The sequence below is a fragment of the Macrobrachium rosenbergii genome, chromosome 26, assembly GCF_040412425.1.
Source record: "Macrobrachium rosenbergii isolate ZJJX-2024 chromosome 26, ASM4041242v1, whole genome shotgun sequence".
Classification (NCBI taxonomy): Eukaryota; Metazoa; Arthropoda; class Malacostraca; order Decapoda; family Palaemonidae; genus Macrobrachium; species Macrobrachium rosenbergii.
The window spans coordinates 8,527,629-8,552,705 of record NC_089766.1 but is presented as its reverse complement, the minus strand read 5'-3'; the positions used below and the strand labels follow the sequence as shown (position 1 = coordinate 8,552,705).

Genomic DNA, 25,077 nt, shown 5'->3' with positions numbered 1-25,077 from the left:
GGCGGGAGGATTGTTATGGCTGCAGGAGCAATGGTCCTTGGACTTTTATTCCCAGTGTCAAACCATCCTAAGAGCCTTCCAGTCTGGAAGAAACTCTGGTAACCCTTCTTCCTCATTCCAAGAGCAAATGGACCTTCATCATCTCACTTGGAGAACTCAGAGGGGTTTTTCAAAAATCACAGCTGTAGCCATTGCAAGACCTTTGGGAACTTGAACAATGCTGTCTACCTTTATAAGGGAAGCAGAACTTGGTTTGCTACTTGTGTGATGAATGGGGTATTGTTCTGATGATTGGTACTTTATGCTTGATTAGTAACTTATTTGCATTCTTTCATTTTGATAAGTAATTAGTCTATCAAGGGATATAGGGAAATATTTGCTTGATTACTAACTTCTTTGCCTACTTTCGTTTTGAGAAGTAATTTGTCTCTACTATCAAGGGATATAAGGGAAATATTTGTACAGGTATCTGAATATATTCCATAAGTAAGGCTTGTTTGCTTTGAATGATCTGTCTGATCTCATAAGTCACATGAGAGTTGCTATTCCTTGTGGTCCTTTAGAATCTCCTGGATGGGATCCTGCTTTATAAGGTAGATGAGTTTGTATGAAAGAGTTATAGCTTTTTTGTTTTACAGTAGTAAAATAATAATTAGACACATGCCATATTTTAATTTTTATTGACATAATCTAGACTATATACAATCTGAGCTGCCAGAAATCACCAGCCTTGTCACTTCAACTTTCTGGGGAGGGAGTATGAGGTGAGAGCATATACAGTGTGCTAAGCTCATACTACCTTACATGATACTCCACTGAGAATTAAACCAAATAATCACAATTCTATTCAAATTTCCTGTTACTTTACATTGTTTTTTAGTGGAAACTTAAATTAAATATGGAATCCTGAAAAAATGGACAGATTTATATTTACAACTCTGAATCTCAGAATAACATTTTTAATCAATTACCACTAAAACATGCAAGTTTCAAATATCTAACAACACAATTTGCTTACATTGACTGACTGTTTGTGTGGAGTTCAATTAATGTGTGTGTTACACACACTCAGATAACACAGACCTGTGGATTTTTGCTGGCGAAAGTTTCATGGCATTGCTCAACTCTTATTAATTTCAAATCCAAGTGTCCATAATTTACACTCATCATCATGTACTTTTAACGAACATTCATTGTACCATTCAAATGACCGAACTTTGGGAAAATTGAAGAACGAGATCCAGTTTCTCCCATATGCGGAAAATGTTTATAATTCATCTGCATCTAAAACATTCTCTCATCTCAGTCTACCTACAATGCACTTCAGACTCTTGATCGAACACACTACTATGTACATTTCTTTTTTGCTTACGACACTTATGCACTATGTCTGACAAAGGCACCTAAAGCATCTATAGTCTGTGCCACAGTCTCACCAACAACGAATGTTACAAGCACTCTAACAGAGATATATATATATATATATATTTGTATGTATATACTTGTTTATTTTACCTTGCTGAATAAGAGTTAAAACTTTCCAGGTGATCTAAGTAGTGTTGTAAGAGATTGACAAAAATTAATATTTTCATTCAGTTTAGCATACAAAGGGCAAAAAAGAATGACCTGATGAACCAGTGTCATCACATAAAAGTTATTACAAAAATAAGTTGGAGTCCCTTTCTTTTACTAAATAACCAGTAGCAATTTATAATGTATATATATATTTTCACTGTTGATAAGTGGGGTGACAGTTAGTTTTTCTTAATTTCCAGAATGATGATATTAGCATAACCTGGCATCTTTAGCCGATTACACGTACTACACTGGTCATCAAACTTTTAATATTGCGTTCAACGAGCATTGTAAGATGAAAATATTTTGATATCAGTAAGTGCAAAATTTCAACAAACAACTTGGAATTGTCTATGCTGAAGAGTAAGTTTAACACTGCAAAATAACATTTCATGAAAAAGTCTACCAAGATCAACCAATTTAGTATTATACTAAAGCTGCTAGCATTACAAAATTAAAATTTTTGTAAAGAATATTTGGATGATTACAAATAAAAATTACCTTTTCTTCAAGCAACTTACAATAAATACTGTATGCCAAACTGTATGAAAGGTAGTGGCAGTTTTTAATTTATGAAGCTGTGAAAACTATTTTGAGATGAAAAGCTTTTAACATAATGTAATACAACTTTTGACAGTATGCATTACAGGACTTTTCAAAACTGAATGCTAAAAATAAAGAGAAGAGAAGCTAAGGCAAAGCAAAATAAATTGGTCAATTACTTTCGGTACCTCACTTGCAGAAGAATGTGTGATTGCGGTAAATGCTACGAGAGTCATCAAAGTTTCCAAGCATTCAATACGGGAACTGCTAGAAGAAGCTTAGCAAATGATATTACTGCATATCAGTTAAAGCATTATCTAGCAATGTAAGATTCTAGCATAAAGGTAAAGTAGAATCTGATATGCACACACTGCCTGATCCCAAGTACATTTCATAAAAAATAGTATGCAATGATGATGCCAAGACTCAATTACGTAAGAATGTAACACAAAAGGTGACTCCTATTATTTGTCAAGAAAAATAAAAAGGTAAGCTGTGAAGTAGATGAATTACTGTCACACAAAATTAAGTACGCGAGCGTAAGGCAATTAGTCAATGAGACGAAGTATTAATATGAGCATATCAACAAACCAGAGGGTTTGAAATTTCTGACAAAAATGAGAAAACTGCAGGAATATGCTAAAAGAAACCTTTGCCACAAATAATTCTTTGATCTTACCGAAGGAAATTTACATAATGCCTGACAGACACTGAATGGCTTATATTTTGAAACCTATCTCCACTCATGTCTGTAACATAAGTAGCCATTTATTCTTGACAAGAAGTTTCTAACTTTCATTATTATTTATATTTCAAGTTTTTATTCTAAAGATACTGCTTTAAAGATATGTGTTGGGTAAAATATTTAACTAAAATTAGTAGGAACTTATTAGTATTTAACTTTTAACAATGTTGAAGGTTAAACTTAATTAAGGACTGTCCTTATGTTACAAACATGATGGAATTTGTTAATCTTATATCCACCATATGACAGATTTCAGGCATCAGTTCACATCAACAGCAAATGCTATCCATCCTGACAAAAATCATAAACATTTTATTTTATTTACATAGTACACCTATAATGTTGGAAGCCAGTTGCGATTGAAGGCCATAGATTTCATTGAGATGTCCTGATCCATTTACAGCCACAATATTTCTAGCTAATTACAAATTACCTCAATACATATGGGTCAGCACAATACGACTTGCTCTAAATACATAAAGTTTAGTAATCACTGTAGTAATTAGCACTTTTCAACAGTTTACAATTTCAAAAACAAATTTTATGCACAGCCACATGAATTTCTCTGCCTTTTTTTCTACAAATTCTGTACAATTCTTGAGAAGTAAATGTCGGGAAGGGTTACATTTAAGGTTTCTTGTGTTAAAAACATAAAAAATAAGAATACCAATGCATTAAAGTGGTCATGGACACACCACCACTATTTCTATATAGATCCCTAAACTATTTTAAAACTAGAGATTTTGAAAAATAAATTAACTTGCCAACTCAAAAAAATTCAGCAATCATCTTTGTAAATACACAATATCATTAATGAAATTAATAACCCCAATAATTGACATTACTGAAATACTTCTAGGATCAGAAGGTGCCATTAACATTTCTGTAATTCATTACTATATTGGCAAGCATTTGGTAGAACAGACTTCAATTAGTGAATCAAAATGTACTGTAAACATTATCCATAACTTTCTGTACAGATCATTACCTCAAACATTCAGCCTTATGTTTCCATAAAGGTAAATGATTATGAACATCGGCCTCTTTCCGGTATTGAGATTAACTACAATAAAATTATTTTTCTTCAGTAAATTTCTAAAATGCTAAGATATTCCTAAATTGTTTCATAATCATTTTCCTTTATACTACTCAAGAATAGGCAGAAGAAATAATTTCTTCCACACACATGCACGCATACACTGCTCCAGCCTTATTGGACAGGGAAATAAAAATATACAAACACTATGAAAAATGAGTGCGTATAAATTATCTGAATGATTAGAAATCATGGAAATAAGGGGCTACTTGTGGCAAGCAAACAGTAATACAAACAAAGTGAGCAGTGAATTATCAATTTACCTAAATTTGTCTGTAATGGGCTGTGCAATGCCTAGTTATGTAGATCAGAACTCTAACCAGTCTTACTCAGCATTTTAATATTAACAGATGTATTAGCAGTTTTTGCAGACTTCTTTCTCCCAAAATATGTAAAATACTTTTGTACTGATCTAAACCTTTGTGCTGAAAAAAGGTGTGCATAAAACATTTTGTAAGAAAGGGCGAAAAATTTTTCTAAAACTAAAATTGTAATAAAAACCTTATAGATCATAACTCTGAAATGAAGTAATTTTTGAATACCCTTAAAGTGAAACATTATAATTAAAGGTCTTATTCATAATTTTCTGATAATTAAAGGTCTTATTCATAATTTTCTGATCATAATATTTGAACAGAAAATTTAACCATTAAAAGATCACTACAACAGAATACTTCTTACAAATGATATCCTATGCACAACATTAACATCTGTTGTAAGAGTGAAAAATTTCCTTATCAAAGTATGTCAACATGAGTTTATTGCTTTGTTATTTTCGAGGATAATACTACTTCTCCTGACAACCAAGAATTCTAATATAACCTACAGTACAGAAGGTTGGGCTTTATACCATTACTGTACCTCTTTGTCATAAAGATCAGCAAATCATATACTTTAGTATGTGTTGTCTATAATACTAGAACTTCTAAACCTGGATGGCAATGGAGTTTCACTTTACTATAAATTCCAATTAACATAATATTCAAATCATAATCCTGGCTTCCATTTTACCATAACATACCAAATACAATCTAGTGAAAAATAAAGAGCTATGGACATTATCATAATCTTACAGAGAAGACTGACATTAAAGCAATTCATTTGTTAGATTAATATGGACCCAGGCCAGCAGCAGAATGTAAAATAAAATGCTGACTTTACTTTCAAAATACTTCAGGGAGCATGAAATTTTCTCAATGTAGAGCGATCAAATCTACACAGATTGCAATCCATAGACCAACCATTGTATAATTTTATTACTTATGATCTACTGTCTAGCAGTTTGAAGGTATAGATGCACAACCAGTACAATACCAAGAATGATTATGCCCCAGTTGACCAGATTCATGTCACAGGCTGCATTCTTTAGTTCCTCAGTTACACACGTAAAATTGTGCCTGATGCATTACGCTGGTTATATTTTAATAAATCTAACCCTCTGAATCTGATCAGCTGTGATACAGACAATGAATCACAACCAAAGACCTAAACATTGTAAGCACAACAAATACTCATGACATAGCTCACCATCTATCAACAGTCTGCTGCACATTTACACATCAAAAGAGGAATGTTCCTTAATTACCCTTGAAAACTCTAAATTTTGATTTTTTGAGGAAAGGCATAGAGAACTGCTCAACTGCACTAGTTTTAATCACAAAATATTTGGGGACTGAATGTGAAGTTAATGATATTTGAGTTTCAAGGGCGATAAAACCAATGAACTGCCTCAGACTCGTAAGTTCTAACAACCCCCATTTTTATCTCTTCTGAATTTTCATCTTATCATCAACATCACATTCATATTAAAACTGTTTCTCTCCTCTACTTTTGGCCTTTTCACACCTTGTTCAAGACAGAGCAGCAGGTAGCACAGAATTTCAATTCTTGGCTTCCTTGACAGAAAGCAAGACGTAAAATGCCTCTAATACCTGCTGAGGCAGCAAGCTATCATTTAAAAGTAATTCCACTTATGGAAGACAGGTATGCAGTTAAAAATAAGAGTGGTGTCTTTTGCATTCATAAAGCATGAGTTACTTGATCATAAAATCCTTAATGAAGTAACCTGCAAAGTGACTTAAGGGACTGTACCTATAATTATATATATATACTTATTTTCTTTGAATGTCTATAAACATCACAGTCTTAAAAAACGGAAAAAAAGAAGAATAACTTTTCAAAGGTAATGAGAAAAAGAACAGCAGAAGACAGCTTTAAATAAGTCGATGATTTCAACTGAGTGCACTGACGTCTCATTCGTTTTAATCTTTCCGAACGGCACCAACTGGTATGTAGTCACCCTGGGGCTTGTAGAAAAGCTGCCCTTTTGTAATTCGTCTCCAAAGTTCCCGTCTCAGGAGCGTTCTTTCTTTCTGTAATTTCTCTAAGATTGAACTGTTCTCAGTGGCACGACGTGACAAGTACGGTAAGACTTCGTTCACTGGTCCATAAGGAACATATTTATACACAGAGAACCCTGCCTGACCTGTAAGATTAAAAAAGGTAATGAATGATATTACAGCACTCAGAATTCTGATCTGCTACTACTAAGCTATGTATGTTGTAAAACATGATTGAATACAATGATGAAAAGTTGAGATGATCGAGTAAAACCCAATAGCCACTTCTTCATGATACAGTACATTGTTCCATGATACAGTACATTGTTCCAAACATCCAAAGAAACTTGCATCTGGAAATTCAAGAACTATATTCTTCATCACTCAAGTAAATACTACAACAGGAGAAACAGATTCTTACCAAGTGGCAAGGAGATATGATCACACATGCCTAAGAGTTGCCCGAAGCATATTACACGATCCAAAGGGTGAATGCCAAACTGAGCCATTTTTCGTACTGTATACCGAACTGTGTCCTCATTGTGTGATGCAACCATAATAGCGATCTAAAAAACAAATGGTACGTAATTTAACGATAGAAAAAAAAAATAACAAGAACAGCAGACTAATACTACTTTTCTCAAATTCTTTATCATAAAAAATTTAGATATGGACCTCAAATATATTTGAAGATATTTACTTGAGTGCAACACAGTAATTTTAATAATTTGCAAATGGTCTGGGCGATATGCCAAAACATTTTAACCCCTGAAAAATAAAGCAATAATTAACACAGAGATGACAAGATCTCACTGGGTAAACAAATTGTAAAAAAAAATTCACATTTTGAAAAAATACTAAAAGAAGTTTGTTGCTAATAATGGGGGTATGGGGTACTATTCCCAAATAATAAATATTTAGAATAATGGACAAAAAGATGTACATTTAGAGAAGCACTTACTTTTTGTGTTTCGCCTAGAGTCTTGTTGAACTTGATACGTCGAAGGCACTCTTTCAAGCAGTCGTGATACATCTCGGTGGTTGCTTCAAAGTCTGGATTCACAGGGTCCTCATAACCAAGTTCTAGTGCTCGGGCACGCTCCTGAAAGTGCCAAAGTAAGTGAACAATAAATAATTACTGTACACTTTAGACTTTTATTAAATAGAGTAACCACATACATCTGCAGAGAAATTTTCTGTGTAGGTATACATTTCTAAATGGAATGGAGAAACAAATCATATAAAAATAATCATTCACTTTTTGTTACGAGTTATATATTTTCAGAACATCTGAGGTTTAATGATAATGATTCTAATAATAACGATGATAATAAACTTACCTGTTCCATGTATGCTCCCCTAACAAGCTTTGCACCGAAAAAGAAATTCTGGCGGTATGCCTGTTCGAGATCAAGGGAAAGGTTGTTGAAGGTTTCCTTCAAGTAACACTGGTAAGTGTTAAAAACGATCGCTTTATCCTGGTTATACTTCTTCATCATTTCCATTGTAAGTCGAGATATGGCTGGTTGGAAATAGGTCTGCTCCGCATCTACCATCACCCTCACATCTCTCTCCTTAGCATACTGTGAATAAAAAGTAGGTTTGAGCAGGATGTGATTCTACAACTAATGCTTACTCCTTGCACTCAATGCTTACCCTTGATCATGTGAGTGTTTTATGGCTAAATCCTCTGCCAAAATCCAAATTCTACAAGTACTACTGAAGCAATTATGACAGTACAATAAATGGAGTGGAATATACAATTAGGCCAAAGGCTAAGTTCGGGGTCTATGAGGTCATTCAGTGCTGAAAGGGAAATTGAGAGTAAAAAGGGTTTAAAGCTGCAACAGGAGGAAAACCTCGCAGTTGCACTAAGAAACAACTGTTAGACGAGGGTGGAAAGTAAGATGGAAGAAAGAAAATATGAACAGAGGTACAGCAAAAGGAATGAAATGGGTCACATCTAGGGGCTGAAGGGATGCTGCTAAGAACCTTCTGTAATGCCTACAGAACTGTTAGATGCGGTGGAAAGCGAGATGGAAGAAAGAGAATATGAACAGAGGTACAGCAAAAGGCATTAAGTGGGTTGCAGCTAGGGGCTGAAGGGATACTGCTAAGAACTGACAGCACTATCCCCCACAGGGACAGTACAATAAAGAAGTGGAGCGTGGAACTGGATTTCTGAAATGTGGTCAAGAAATGGGTCAAATGTTCTTAGTCTTTCATATCTTATAGAGGAAAAAAGTTACTGCTCAATTCACATATATGCAAAACTTTGAAGCGATGAGAAGAAATACTAGGGAACGGAAGAGTAGCTGAATTGTTGTCATTTGAATTACAAAAAATTCTTAAGTGTTGAAAGGTGAAATGCAGCTATGCTTTGTCCCATATCGAGACAGTATCTTTAACTTGCCCTAATTCACCACTGAGCGCATCACTATTATACAGCAGTTTAGTGGGACCACTGAGTCACACTTCTCTGTTATCATACAGTTGTCAAAAGAATTTGTTACAAATGGAGTGAAAATGCAGCAGGGTAAAGTTGAAGAAGTTGGAAAGCTAGGTGGGGATGAATAAAAAATTAAAAGAGTATTCCACCTGGGGCCAAAGGTATGATGAAAATAAGCTTCAGTAATGTATACAATGTGCCATGCAGGGTCCACTGAAAGCAAACCCCCCCCAAAATACCAATGAAAAAAAAAAAAAAAATATAGTTTCACAGATGACATTAAACCATCTTTTTAATAAAAATGGCATAAAAATAGTTATGAAAACATTAATTCTAGGACAATTTAACACATCAGTGATTTATACAATAAAAGGTCCTTTCCCATAAAACTACCATAACACCATTATAAGATCACTGACTTATATGTTTTATAAGTCAGTCTTTAATGCATTTTGCCTGTTGTATAATATCCATAACCTTAAAATTCACAAATGAAAGCTATAACCTTAAAATCCACAAATGAAAGAATTTTATTCAAATGTCTAATGTTTGTCAATAGGCGAATTAAAAGATAGTTTTAAGAAATCCCAGACCTACCTGGAATATGGTGTGAAGTCTGCGCATCATATTTTTGAACATTTCCTCCTCCTCTCTGGTGAGGGCAGAAATCAGGGGTTCCATCTGTCCCGTGTTCAGATTAGGAACTCTGAACATGTCGCTCAGGAGCATATTCGCATCGATAAGACCCGACCAAGAGAAGATGTGGATCAACCCTTTCTTATCGTAGGTCATGTTCTTCAGCCATTTCGTCACGGCTGGGTCGTCGACTTTGACGTTCTCCTGCCTGAATCGTTTTTCGAAGACGTCGGTGTTGACGTCGGTCAAGAGGATGGGGCCTGTCTCCCCAGTGACTTGGGTGAAGTACTGGCGAGCTCGCGCGATCACTTCCGAGAGTTGCATCTGTGGAAATGAGATCATTTCGAATTTAATGATGTCATGGTTGGAGGAGGTGAAGTGAAATAAATAGTTTCTATTGTACTTTGTCATTTGTATTCACTAACTTTAGTACCATCATGCAAACGGGAATGAAATTTAAACTTCGTTGGAAGAGGCTATGAATAATAATGAACCCATAATAATGAGATACCGAAGCAATACTAAAACTTGCAAAAAACTCTAAGGAAGTCACAACCCACAGTTCATTTAATCATGTTCCTGAATGCCATTTCTAAAAACAGTACTTCAAAGACTCGCATTCTCATAGTTAATCATTCATCCAGGAGACAATTAAATTAAACCTCCTTGCGATAAAAAAAGTAGCTATGATAATATGTCACTACGCTATTCATCTTCTCTTCATTAATAATTTGGTGTCCTGCCCATTCGATTAGGCCAGTCTCCACATCAAGGGGTTTTTAGGTCAACAATAGTGGCGTACACAAACTACCTACTACAAACATTAGGGCACATAAAATATAAAAAAAACTAAGAAATAACACAAAAACTACTAAGAGACTCAACACATTAACAAATTCATATGTTCAACTCGTTATCAAGCAGTCCGTTCTTATGAATGAGATAGCAGAGTAAAACACACACACACACACACACACACACACACACACACACACACACACACACACACACACACACATATATATATATATATATATATATATATATATATATAAATTTTTTTCGTATAGATTTATCAAACAATACACCATAAGTGCAAATTTCTTGGTGCAAAAATATAGACCTACTTTATTGAAAGACATGCACATACGCTATCAATCATTTGATAACTCCCAACTCAAATGGCATCATGTAAATGAGACTGATCATAATAATCAGATGAAGAACAGCCTCAGAATCCGGCAGTTAATAATAGACCAGCCGAGGGTGAGATAATGGAACGTTCGCAACACGCTTATGCCTCGAAGACGCAACTTGTTCCAGCCCCAGTACCGGGGCGGAAGTTAAAGGTGACCGGCCCTACCAAACGCCCACTACTACACCACAACCGCCCACCGTAACTTTCATAGCCATTCAACTTCTTCCTTCCCTTTCTTTTTGTTCTTCTCCACCACCCTCCCTGGCCGTTACCCAACTCCCAAACCACTCCCGTACCCACCCACCCAACCACCCACCCGCCCACCAAACGATCGTTCGATTTTCTTCAACGTCCCCTGCCACCCACAGCGATGTGATATCGCCCGTGTCCGCAATGGCGCTCGAGGTCAGGTGAATAATATGTGCAGAGAGAACGACTCCGTGTAAATAAACGGACGATTTCTGTTGGGAAACCGAGTGAAATTATATGATTATGTGTAACGTGTATCCAGTGGAACATATCTAAGTATTTACTTCATCATCACGGAGCTAAATAAATAAATAATCTACATTCGAATGTGCTTAGTACTATGCTATCGAAGACGATTTAAGCCAAGTTCTTCGTAATGCTACAAAAATTCTTAAACATGTCTCCCGCTCACAGTGTATATGCATATACCCTCTTTGGTCTACTACTCTAGCTAACACACATTCACCTATGCAAAACTGAAGACTGACGGTGATTTCGTAAACGATTTTACAAGGATACAAAATGAAACAAGATGCAAATGCCCTAAGGCCTAAATGTCGTAGAGACTTGACAGCATTTGTTAGCGCCTCTAAGGAATTAATGCGCGTGGGCGGTACAAAGACGAGAGAGAGAGAGAGAGAGAGAGAGAGAGAGAGAGAGAGAGAGAGAGAGAGAGAGAGAGAGAGAGAGAGAGAGAGAGAGAGTCCACATCCTTTCAGTAATACCCCAGTATCTCCAACCAAAGGCCTGTCAGTAACGAAAAAAAGAAAGAAGAGAAAGAAAATACTAATAAAAAAATGGCCTGTCGAAATCTTCCTGCGTCACAACGTCATGGAAAAAGGAAGCAGTTACGAGAGCCCTGTCTCCCGGTTGGCTGGACGCCAAGAATTGCGGTGGAGGTGATATAAACACCATTCTCCATCCCCACCCCCCGCCCCCGCCCCCATCTCGAGTGACGAGTAACATTCATCTTAAAAGGCTAAACTAAAGCAGCTTGAAAATCTGTAGAGGGCTTTTCAGAGCTAAATCGTTATGCTCTCGGCATAATTAGGGGGGAAGGAAGGTGGTTCTTCAGAAACTCAGCCAGTGGGACGCCTTTTAGTCCTAATCGCATCAGAGAGAGAGAGAGAGAGAGAGAGAGAGAGAGAGAGAGAGAGAGAGAGAGAGAGAGAGAGCAGGCACAATCCTGATATGAGTATAGATTCTACGAAATCATTCCAGGTGACTGACCTCTTGACAAACAGGATATTGGTAGCCGGCGAGTTTCTCTCTTATCTATCGCGTGAGGAGGAAGAGAAAGGAACGGGAGAATGAATAAGGAACTAAAAAAAATGGCTGACGAGGTTAAAACCTGCGTTCGAGATAAGCACTTAAAGGGGAACTCGAACCAGAGAGAGAGAGAGAGAGAGAGAGAGAGAGAGAGAGAGAGAGAGAGAGAGAGAGAGAGAATATCAGGTTAAATCCTTGCGAGAAACATCATCGCCAGCCCTGAATACTGATCAATATACTATTTCTTTTACACCAGCCAACCGTTTTCCTTCTGAACTGACCTGAAAAATAGGATCTTCCACAATTCAAATATTTAGCTATCCTTGTAAATTGCGTTAGGTTGCAACCCTAGCCATTTTCTACTACTGTGCATAAGGCCGCTCTAAATACTTATACTTAAGATCCACCAGCAACACCTCTAATATCAGACACACATCGCGCCACTCACCTCTACTTTGCATGTGCTCTCTTGCCTCTTCGATTGTAAGTCCTGTTCCTTTAAGACCATCATGTAAGCAACGCCAAACTCAACTCCTCTCTTTCTAATCAAACGTTCAAACTATATACATGTTTCACCACTTTATCTTCCTCCATATTCTATTAAACCATGAATATTTATAATTTCATCAATGGTAACCTTTTTCACTACATCTTTCTCTACTTTCTCGCCTTACCAACCTTTAACCACAGAAAATAGTCCCATCAGGATCTACCTGAATTGTCATTTTCATTCAACATTACTTCCATAAAGGCGAGTTGATTCAACAGTCCCTTCAGACATTACTGCTCTGAGCTTTAAAGACTCGTACTGTCATTCAAACCTTCAACACAGATCCTGCTACCTTCCTTGTTTCGCCTTTCATTCATCACATTTACTTTCAGATACCTAAATGGATCAATCACTTTCATTCATTTACCCTCCCTCTCGTCAACATTCCAGTTTCTTTTTGTCCACTTAAGTTTTTTCACAAGTCTTGCAGCTTCTACTTTCATTAATACTATCCCATGACTACCTTTCTTCTTATCTCTCACTTCTTTCGTGACTACTCTTCTTCTTCTTGTATACCTGTATACGGTGTTTATTTTCTTACAACACCACATATTTTCCTCTCCTTTGCCAAGCTCCTGATTCTATTAACTTTACTCCTTCTCCCTGCATGGCTATACTCAAGAACACCCCGTGTGTATTGATTACAGAAGACCCTACACATAAGATGCTGAAGGTTTTTTTACATCAATGAGATAAAATTGATTACCATCATCGATTGAACAAAGATATGAAGTCCAAGGGAGATAAAGTATTGCAGGGACATTCTACGCTAATGTTGTATTACAGTACCCAAAGGAGTCGTCACTATGAAGTTTGAAGTGCAATATTGTAAAAAATAAACGATCACCCTACCAATTTCAAAACAGATCTACAAAAATGTTAATAAATAAATAAATACATGACCTAAAGCCCTCTTATTTTTTGGCAGAAGAGAAGAAACACACGTAACCGTTTCCTGTGACATCAACAACCACACAAGCCCTTGAGAAACTAAGGAAAAAGAACCGGCTGGCTTATAATCGGTTTTCGTAATCGTTCATCAGAGAGAGAGAGAGAGAGAGAGAGAGAGAGAGAGAGAGAGAGAGAGAGAGAGAGAGAGAGAGAAAGCATGCTCATGCAACAGTCATCGCCACACGACTGAACCCATGAGCTCTGGCACCATTTCAAGATGGCGCAAGGGGGAAAGAACTGGTGTTCTTTGTAAAAATCGTTGCCCCTCCGGGGGAATTCTTTTCTTCGATTGCCAAAAGATGTCATCGAGGACTTCAAAAGATGACGCTTGCGAGCTACGTAAAATCATATACATAAGGCGGACGAAATTAATTTAAAACTTATGCAAACGAAGAATATTAAGCAGGTCAACTTTGCAGAATCGTAGGGACTAGATTTAACATTACGTGTGCCGCTGCTTCTTTTGTGCGTCACAGAAATGGCTCAACAGATGTATATGCAGAAATGTCAGATAAAATAACTCGTCTTGAATGGAGAGTACAATGACTGACGTTTGCACGTGACGTAAAAAAAAATTGAATAGGATTGAGGATGGTGAAGAGAAACTGCAAGGACCAATGAAAGAACCTGATGTGTTTACGATAGGAGAAAGTTGAAAGTAAAACTGAGCAGGAGTACGGTTCTGTGGGTCAATAAGTAAATAAAAACAATTAAAGTGGAGCACTGAATGTTCCTCAGTGAGTCACAGATATAAAAGAAACGAGAACGACAACAGGACGTATGCAAAAGGTTAAATAAAAGGAAAACAGAGGCCTTAATGTATAAAGGGGACATTGAGCTAACTCGAACATCGTTCCTGATTGGGGAAGGTTACGGAATGACATTTATCAATCACATGTTGGGTAACAATCAACTCCCACACTTCCTAGCTGAAAAACAAATCTCTTTTCCCTCCTGAAGGGGGAACTGCGCCTGCTACCGGGTATGTCGCCGTCGCCCGAATGTGGGACACGCCGGTTGGAGGTCACGGAAGGTCAAAAGGACTCTCCTTTCGTAATGATGTTCGTGAAGGAAGAGAGAGAGGGGGATTATAAAGTTATTGTGCTAGTTGGCAACGCAGCAGCCACACGGAACGCGGGTTTCCAAACAGGGAGATTTATAGGAGTTATGTGACAGGGGAAGACTACTTATTTTTAGTAAACGATGGGTGGAATCGATGCTATGACGAAGGCGGCTGCAAGATGACCGCTGCTTTTCGATGGAAATGTTGAGACACCACTCTTCTTCAGGCTCAGTGTTCTTTAAATTCATTTACGGTAATGGTGTCAGCACGTTTAAAATAAATCCCTCTGTAGAAGGAGTATAGGCAACTGGACGAGTAATATCCCCAAATCAGTGACGTCAAATGAACCCTGGGAAAATTCCCTACATCATTTAGGAAATTTTCCCTGACTTCATTTGAAGCCAGAGAATTGGATGAGCAACCCAAAGAGATGTGTATCATAAAAAGCAGATACAATTCTAGGATCTCGGCACTTTGGGGAGAGAGAGAGAGAGAGAGAGAGAGAGAGAGAGAGAGAGAGAGAGAGAGAATATCGAAAAGTAATCTGCAAAGAGTGAAAAATATTGTCTCGTGTCTTCGGAGGCTGAAGGGATATCTCGTGTAGTCTGGGAGTCGATCCTGAAAGGCAATTCACTCAGGTCCTGGAAGAGTTGGACAAAAGCCCAAATGATAATTTGGGAGGCGATAGACCTGAAAGAACGAAGATAAGACCGGGAGAGCGAAAGAGGATTAACAGAGGAGCTAAGTAGGTGAGTGAACGGGAAAAGTATTGGGGATCTTCAAAGTTGGTGACTGGAAATTAAGATATATATTCGTTTACAGTTCCATAAACACAATGTCTTAATTCCCTCCCCCCCTCCTCTCTCTCTCTCTCTCTCTCTCTCTCTCTCTCAGGAAAGTAGTTGGTGAGCGAAATTAAGATATATATTCATTTACAGTTACATAAACACAATCTCTCTCTCTCTCTCTCTACGTGACCCATATAAATGTGCCGTTCTAATGTTACTTTTACAGAGGGATTCTTCTTTATATGGTGTACAGTCGAAACGTCCAATAATACCAAAGGTTACGTGTGTGCGTGTGTTTGTATGCACAAGTCAAGTATAAATTAAATAATATAAGATATAGGAAACCAAAGGCAAATAACGACATCAGTTTTGCCAAAAATTAGTAATATAAAGAATTCCATAGTAAATGTTAGATAAAACTACCACTAATAATAATAATTTGAGAGAGAGAGAGAGAGAGAGAGAGAGAGAGAGAGAGAGAGAGAGAGAGAGAGAGAGAGAGAGAGAGAGAGAGAGAAACTTTTATTACACAAAATCTTCCAATTAAAACGAGATATTTTCACATTAATAAAATTGTCTAAATAAACTTCAAAAAACCGGCTAAGACTCTGCTGAGAGAGAGAGAGAGAGAGAAATTCTTCGACCTCCTAAGAGAGAAAAGAAGAGAAGAATGAGCTCCAGGGAATGGAATTAACGGCTTGGAAAAAGCCGCGAGAGGTTTCAAAGGAGATAAGATTGTTATCGAGAAGAGGTGGGTGGGTAGGCGGGTGGGCGCGATTTATTTCGGATGGTCATTAAAGGCTCTGGCTGTTTCTCTATTCAGGCGCTGTAGAATTTTTGAAAATTAACTGGCATTCTCACTATATAATTTTCAAGAATTTATCTTTCCCTATAAAGAGAAAATGGCAATTTGATTCAGAAAATTCTATTCCATAGAACTAAATCTTTTCTTCTCTTTTAGGAGGTCGAAGATATTCTTTCTCTCTCTCTCTCAAATCTTAGCCAGTTGTTTGACGTTTTAGATAATTTTATTAATTTGAAAATATTTAGTTTTAATTGGAAGATTTTGTATAATAAGCCTCTCTCTCTCTCTCTCTCTCTCTCTCTCTCTCTCTCTCTCTCTCTCTCTCTCTCTCTCTCTCTCTCTCAAATTATTATTAGTAGCAGATGTACCTAATTTTTTTTTTTTAGGAATTCTTTAATATGCCCACTAATTGTTGACAAATATGTCATAAACTGGCTTTCCCTTCCTTTACCTTATATTATTCAATTCACAATTTACTTGTGCATACAAACATACACGCATACCTAACCTTTCATGCTACTGGATTGACTGATTGATTTACGAATACTAAAACTGGCGTCACAACATCATGCTATTGGCAGTTTCAGCTATACACCAAATATGGACCCCTTCTATAACAATAACATGAGACAGGCAGATTTATAAAGGTCAAGGTGGGTGAGAGAGAGAGAGAGAGAGAGAGAGAGAGAGAGAGAGAGAGAGAGAGAGAGAGAGAGAGAGAGAGAGAATTCTTTGTAAAAACATCATGAGGTTTTTAGGCTTACAGGCGATGACGTCACGTAACCCCCGAACCGACCTATAGGCATCCTTCATTTACAAAGGTAATGGAACAGTTCTCTTCGCCGGAAGATAAAGTATTTGTGTTATTACATCATTAAATGTGTACTTAAGAAATGTTAATGTTAGCTTTACAAATGACAGAATTTAATGTTTTAAACAAAATACATATTAAATAACAGGTTTTAACAAATGGGATATCCAATTATTATGTTGAAGAAGGACTTAAGGCACCATAAAAACAATAAATTATATAAAAAAAAAATGAAAGGCAGGACACCATTACATATATTCACACACAAACAAATATCTGTGCTCTATATAGTTTCAGCACACATCCAAGAACGCAAATAATAATAATAATAATAATAATAATAATAATAATAATAATAATAATAATAATAATAATTCACTCTTACCAATAACTGAGGTCTCCCCAGAGCTGTCATCTTGATGGCAGCAAAACCCGTTCCATGCGTCGCATCTGCAATATAAAACGAGTTGTTGTTAAAGTGGTTATCGATAACAACAATAACTTCAATGGTCAAATTCATAACAGATAACTGTTGGGTAAATATTGAGTAAATTGGTTTGCAAAATGTTTTGCTAAACATTTTTCCTGAGTCTGTACAATGGCCACATAACTCTACGGACTTTTCGACTAACATTTGAATATATAAAACGCAATGTAAAGAAATTATTATTTTATATATATATATATATATATATATATATATATATATATATATATATATATATATATATATATATATATATGTATATATATATGTTATATACAGTAGGATAAATATATATATATATATACATATATATAAATTAAATTGTTCCACTGTTAGAATCCCACAAAGCAAATTAATAATACAAGGAAAAATCATCTCAAGCAAAGGGGAGATTCTTATCAACCTTCCCCTTCTCAATCTCTATTTCCTATTTTACAATTATCACTAATATATCTCGTTTCCGAAAAGCTTTACTTAATTATGGCTTCCCGTTTCCACTCCACGGGATTATTTCAACATCGAACTCCAATTCTGATAACTTTTTTTTTTTTTTTTTGAAAAGAATGGAATGTATGATTTGGGTAGAAGGCCAAACGATGGGACCTATGAAATCATTCACCGCTGAAAGGAAATCTGGGAGTAAAGGTGGTTTGAAAAGTGTAACGGTAGAAAAACCTCGCATTTGCACTATACCACAATTGTCAGTAGAGGGTGGAAGGTAAGATTATGAATGGAGGTACAGTAAAAGGAATGAAAGGGGTTGCAGCTAGGGGTCGAAGGGACGCCGCAAAGAACCTTTAGTAATGCCTACAGTGCACCGCGCCCGAGTTGCACTGACGGCACTATCCCTCCCTATGGGATCTTATTTCTCTCTCTCTCTCTCTCTCTCTCTCTCTCTCTCTCTCTTCTCTCTCTCTTTTTCCTCAGATTCACCAAGCAAGAAGCATCGAAAACTCATCAAAAGTTCTCAAAGTTTTTGGAAACTTTAGACAGAAGACCGATTTTTTTTCTTCTTGTTTTCTGTGAGCTAGCGGGCGTCAAGTTCAGGTTTTTCTTTTACGATATATGAGGAGTTTAATTATAAGAGAAGGGGTTTCTGTTTTTCGTAAGCTAAGAGTGTTTTAATTGAATTTCAAGTGACTGGAATTTTGTTCAATTTTTTTTTTTAAATCAAAATTCGAGATATTGTCACAAAAAATTAAATGTAATGTATATACAGTATATATATATATATATATATATATATATATATATATATATATATATATATATATATATATATATATATATATATATATATATATATATATAGAGAGAGAGAGAGAGAGAGAGAGAGAGAGAGAAACCCACCCATCCCCACGTTCATATGCCATATACAGAATTATAAACTTACAATCTCCACGCGCCTAAAATGTGATACACGTATAAAATTTTAACCTCATGAATGCCCGACCATTCCGTTCAATCTCTCGAGTGCCGTAAGCGGATATCAGGTCAGTCTGTCGTCGACCGAAGGGCATTTGAGACATCGACATTCCTCACATTCTTTCTTGCTCGCTTTGCATAAAATAAACAAGTAAAAAATGCTCCTTACTTTCTTCGGCGCAATCCAGTTTTCTGTACAGCCGCTACAACGTATAATCAAGGCCACCGAAAATATTTCCATCTTTCGGTGGTCTCGGTATAATGCTGTACGGGCTGCGGCCCATGAAACTTTAACCACGGCACGGTGGTGGCCTATCCTATATCGTTACCAGAAGCACGAGTACGGCTAACTTTAACCTTAAATAAAGTAAAAACTACTGAGGCTAAATGGCTGCAATTTGGTATGTTTGATGACTGGACGGTGGACGGGTAACATACCAATTTGCAGCCCCCTAGCCTCAGTAGTTTTTAAGATCTGAGGGCGGACAGAAAAAGTGCGGAAGGACAGACAAAACCCTTTCAATAGTTTTCTTTTATAAAAACTAAAAGAGGGAATGTTAGGCAACTACGGAACAGAGATAATTGATGTTTCGTCAATTATTCAAAGAACCTTATGGCTGGTTACCTGGCCCGAGTTTGAGTAATGAGAGAGAGAGAGAGAGAGAGAGAGAGACTTATAAAGAATCTTACAATCAAAACGAGAGATTTTCACAATAATAAAAATACCTCAATAAACGCCATTAAAACTTCAGATAACTGGCTAAGATCTTGGAGAGAGAGAGAGAGAGAGAGAGAGAGAGAGAGAGAGAGAGAATACCAAACCCAAAACCGAGAACCAATAGAAGTCAACGCAGGAATGTTTGCAGCGTGGCAAGTCGTCAATATGCGTAACATGTGAGAGACATTACTCGCTTCTCTGTCAACAACGAACCGCAGACGGTGGACTGCGATCGAAGTGCATTATGGGAGCTGATACCGTGAAGCATTTTGTAATACAATGTCCTGTGATTACGTCACGGTCTGGTGGTGCAGATGCCATGTAGTATTTATTTATTAAATTGTAATTAAATCTTAAACTTTAAGGGAATGTTTTTCGAAACTAGCATCCAACTAATAATTCTGAACTTATTTACGATCATTCTCCTCTCAAAGAGTGGTCAGTTTTATCAAATAAACTAGAATAAGTAAAACAAAATTATTTGCAGAGATATTTTGGAAACTGATTGCCAACTAATGGGTTCCACTTTTCAAAAATATTCATCAACAAAGTTAAGTGATTTTACGGGACTTGAAACAGAAGCTGTAGTTATTAAGCTTTTCCTATAGTATACAGAATCTGATTCCATTCCACGTCAATAAACTAAAATTAAGCGGTGAATAAGGCTTTTCCATTTACTTTGTCGTAATAAATTACGAATTGCGTAATAAAGTTAAGTGAATCTATATATATTTGTCTGATATACCGCATTATCAGTGTTTCCACAATCTATTAGCAATGCAGATTGGGTAGCCAGAGTTTGAAAGCGAGATTAAATTCCTGAGAGAGAGAGAGAGAGAGAGAGAGAGAGAGAGAGAGAGAGAGAGAGAGAGAGAACCTCCAGTCAGTAAAAAAAAATAACATCTGGCCTTCGTATTCAACGACAAACACGTCGATATGCCAAAATATAGGCCCAGAGAATCTCGGTCATATTTCCTCTGTCAACTTACACAACAAATTTCCCCGTTTTCTACGACTCTCCCGTTTTCGTTCCAAGCGGGGTTGACGGTGGGGGGAGACTGCAGTATACCGCAGAGCCCCCTAAAGCAGGGGGTAGGAATGTTACGTATGTATCTGGGAGTGAAATGTTATGTATCTGGAAGTGGTCTCGGGGGTCAGGAGAGCCTCCCTGAGTCGGAAGGACACACAAGGTCATAATGTTATACAAACGTTTTCCTGAGGGGGTAAATAGCGTTTAATCTGTTCCAATAGTCAGTAATACAGATTTAATTTATTCATTCTGACTTGCAATATTTAAGAGCGATTTTTCTCACTTGCTTTTCTGTAAATCTAACGCAATGAGGCCACGAAATTATGTGATAATGGCGGTGGTCTTATCCGAGGATAATGGTGTCTTGAAAAAATAATCTAACTAAGGAGACAAGGTTTAGTTTTAGTAGTATAGGCTTTGAATCGAATCCATTGTAATATACAGACATTTTTCTATTCACTCTCTCTCACCCCTTCAACACACACACATTATATATATATATATATATATATATATATATATATATATATATATATATATATATATATATCAGTTCCATATGAAAGAAAATTAATGCCAGGCAGACTTACATCAAATAACTAATCGATCTAGACTCTCTCTCTCTCCGTGTCGTGAATCCGGACCTTGAATGAATGCAATTAACAAGACCCACGCAAGTTCCACTCCCAAACTGCACACTTGCAATCAGTGCAATTGACGCTAAACTTTGGAAACCGGTTAAACAATTAGGTAGAATTGCTTTCGGTGGTTTGACTTGAATAACTGAGTTTAATCCAGAGTTTATAATATATATATATATATATATATATATATATATATATATATATATATATATATATATATATATAATATAATATATATACATACATACATACATACATACATACACACACACATATATATATATACATAAGCAATTTCACTCAATTATTTAACTGGTTTCCTAAGTTTAGCGTCAATTGCACTAAATGCAAGTATGCAGTTTGGGAGCGAACCCTGCATGGTTACTGGTAATTACATTCATCGAAGGTCTGGTTACGAGGAGAGAGAGAGAGAGAGAGAGAGAGAGAGAGAGAGAGAGAGAGAGAGAGAGAGAGAGAGAGAGAGAGAGAGTCTAGATCGATTAGTTACTTGATGTCAATCTGCCTGGCGTTATTCTCTTTTATGCAGAACTGAATTTGAAGTTATATTTTAGCTTGCTTTTAACATTTCCTTTATGTCGGAATGACTTTTGGTCTTGTTCTTGCTTGTAAATTGCACGTCTCTCCCATCGTATCTTTGTATTTTGTCATTTCCACCTTTTTGAGACTTTTGTCATTTCAATACAGCAAGGGGATCTAATCATCTTTTGCTAACAACACTATTCTATTTTCCCTTGTCTTTCTGAGTCCTTAATTTCTGTCAAATTTCTATTGTCCAATGAAAAGATGCTAATATACAGTACCTGAATCCATCGCCTTCGCTTGAAGTAAAATGACACAAGGAATAGCAGAGGAAAGAAAGTAATTTTATAAGGAACAAGGAAGAACAAAGAGGCGATTTCTATTAATCACTGAAGGAGAAACTAGGAGAGAAGATTCAATACTCTTAAGGCATAAGAATCAATAATCTTAATAAAAAAATAACTCTTAATAAAAATAATACTCTTAATAAAAAATAAACAATACTCTAAATAAAAATAATGCTCTTAATAAAAAATAATCAATACTCTTAATAAAAAAAATATTCAATACACTTAAAATAATACTCTAAAAAAAATTAATCAATAGTCTTAATAAAAAATAATCAATACACTTAAAATCATATGCTTAATAAAAAAATAATCAATACTCTTAAAAAAAAAATTACTCTTAATAAAAAGTAATCAATACTCTTAATAAAAAATAATCAATACTCTTAATAAAAAATAATCAATACTCTTAATAAATATTATTTAATACTCTTAAAAATAATCAATACTTTAAAAAAAAAAATAATCAATATTCTTTAAAAAATAACCAATGCTCTTAAAAATAATCAATACTCTTAATAAAAAATAATCAATACTCTTGAAAATAAGCATTATTACTCTTAAAAAAATAATCAATACTCTTTTAATAAAAAATAATCAATATTCTTAAAATAATAATCAAAACTCTTGAAAATTAGAGTTATTACTCTTTAAAACAGGAGAATCTATATTAAAAAAGTGAAAATAAACTCTTCAAATTCTTATAAAATGAGAATCAATATTCTTAAAACGCGAGAATCTATACTTTTAGAATATAAGAACAAATGCCCCTTAAAACACGAGAATCATTACTCTTTGAAAACCGAGAACCAATACTCCTTAAAATAAGAATCAATAATAGTGAAAGTTAAGATTCAATATTCATAAAAAATAAGAATCAATGCTCTCAAAAAATAAGTCATTACTCTTAAAACAAAATACCCTTTAAACATGATAATCAATACTATTGAAAAATTAAGAATCAATACTCTAAAAAAACAAGAATCAACACTCTTAAAAACCCAATGCTCTTCAAACATGAGAATTAATCATCTTAAAAACACGAAAACCAATACTCTTGAAAGACTAAGAATCAATACTCTTAAAAAAACATGAGAATCAAAAAACATGAGAACCAATACTCTTAAAAGAACTAAGAATCAACACTCTTAAATATGAAAACCAATACTCTTAAAAGAACTAAGAATCAACTCTTAAAAACATGAGAATCAATGCTCTTAAAAAAACTAAGAATCAATACTCTTAAACATAAACCAATACTCTTAAAAAACTAAGAATCAATACTCTTAAACATGAGAACCAATACTCTTAAAAACTAAGAATCAATACTCTTAAACACGAAAACCAATATTCTTAAAAGAAATAAGAATCAATACTCTTAAAACATGAAAACCAATACCCTTAAAAAAACTAAGAATCAATACTCTTAGACATGAGAACCAATACGCTTAAAAAAAACTAAGAACCAATACTCTTAAAAAACTAAGAACCAATACTCTTAAAAAACTAAGAATCAATACTCTTAAAAAACTAAGAATCAATACTCTTAAAAGAACTAAGAATCAATACTCTTAAAAGAACTAAGAATCAATACTCTTAAAAAACTAAGAACCAATACTCTTAAAAAACTAAGAACCAATACTCTTTTAAAACTAAGAACCAATACTCTTTTTTTCCAAAGCAGAGGCTCCTCCTCTTACCAGACACGGCGTCGATACAATTGATGAAAGTCTCCATGTTCTTTTCGCATTGGGCTTCGTTCACGTAGAAGTACGTCCTCGCCCCGGACACTTGGTACCGCCTGTCAGCGAATTTCCGCTGGGGGGTGTAGCGCTCCATCGTGTTCGAGCCTTCAGCCTTACTCTCGCAGGCCCTGAGGGGGGGAGGGGAGAAAGAGAGATTGAGAGATTGATATTTGGGCGAAATAGGGTTTATAATTATAAGGTGTTTTATAGATTATATTCTATGTTTATGTATTCTGTGTGGAAATATAGACGCGTTGCTTAATGTACTTTGTTTGTCATTGCATTTTTGTTTATTAATATAGATTATTATAGCTATAGAATTATTCATTTTCCTGAAGTGTGGGGATTTAATTATATTGTTTGCATATGGCCCATTCACATAACATAACACAAACGACACACTCTTGCCAATGCAAAAATGTTAGTTGTCAAAGACGAGTTACATTACGAAGCACATTCATAGCTTGTATTATTAACTGAGATGATAATGATGATGATGATACTAATGATAATGAGGCAAGGAAACTTCTTTGGAAGGAAGAAAAAAATCACCTAAAAAAATACCTCTCAGGACACAACCATTACCAGGTCATTTGAGGCTAATCTTCTCAACAGGGACCTTTTATTTTTTTTTACCTCCTCGAGGAAGACAAGGAGGGGTTGGAGGAAGGAATGTCCCAAGGAGGGAGAGGGAGAAGTAGAGGGGAGAAGGCACAGAGGGAGAGGGGACAGAACAACTCTCCCCTCGGAGGAATTCGCACGACGAGCCTACAATGACTAATTCATGGAAAAGTTTTTCCTGTCAGGAAGGAACTTGGCCAATCCTGCCTTCCGCGCCATGGGAGGCTGGCGAAGAATCTCGGACTCAAGGGAAGAGGCGGAGGAAGGAAGAAGAGGAAGAGGATGAACACAGAGAGGAGAAAGAGAGGAAAAGAAGGAGAAAGCAGAACAACGACGCCTGCTAGTCCTACCAGCACTCAAATTCTCCTCTCGTGGACAGCACCTCTCACAGATAGACAAAAGATGTCTGCGGACGACTGGCCGGAACATCATGTAGGCGGTTCCATGAAAATC

General features: G+C 35.9%; 1 protein-coding gene across 3 annotated transcripts in view; it reads right to left on the bottom strand.

The window, feature by feature from the left end:
- Positions 1-664: 664 nt before the first annotated feature.
- The window catches only part of LOC136853005 (proline dehydrogenase 1, mitochondrial-like), a 110,227-nt gene continuing 85,814 nt past the window's right edge, over positions 665-25,077 (bottom strand). For all 3 annotated transcript variants that reach the window (XM_067128133.1, XM_067128134.1, XM_067128135.1), the window contains 7 exons: positions 23,959-24,131; positions 17,453-17,517; positions 9,345-9,707; positions 7,639-7,881; positions 7,260-7,400; positions 6,720-6,864; positions 665-6,444 (listed from right to left, as the gene is read on the bottom strand). In XM_067128133.1, coding sequence (XP_066984234.1) covers positions 6,221-6,444; positions 6,720-6,864; positions 7,260-7,400; positions 7,639-7,881; positions 9,345-9,707; positions 17,453-17,517; positions 23,959-24,131 — 1,354 coding nt within the window. In that variant the 3' untranslated portion in view covers positions 665-6,220. The remainder of the gene's footprint in view (positions 6,445-6,719; positions 6,865-7,259; positions 7,401-7,638; positions 7,882-9,344; positions 9,708-17,452; positions 17,518-23,958; positions 24,132-25,077) is intronic.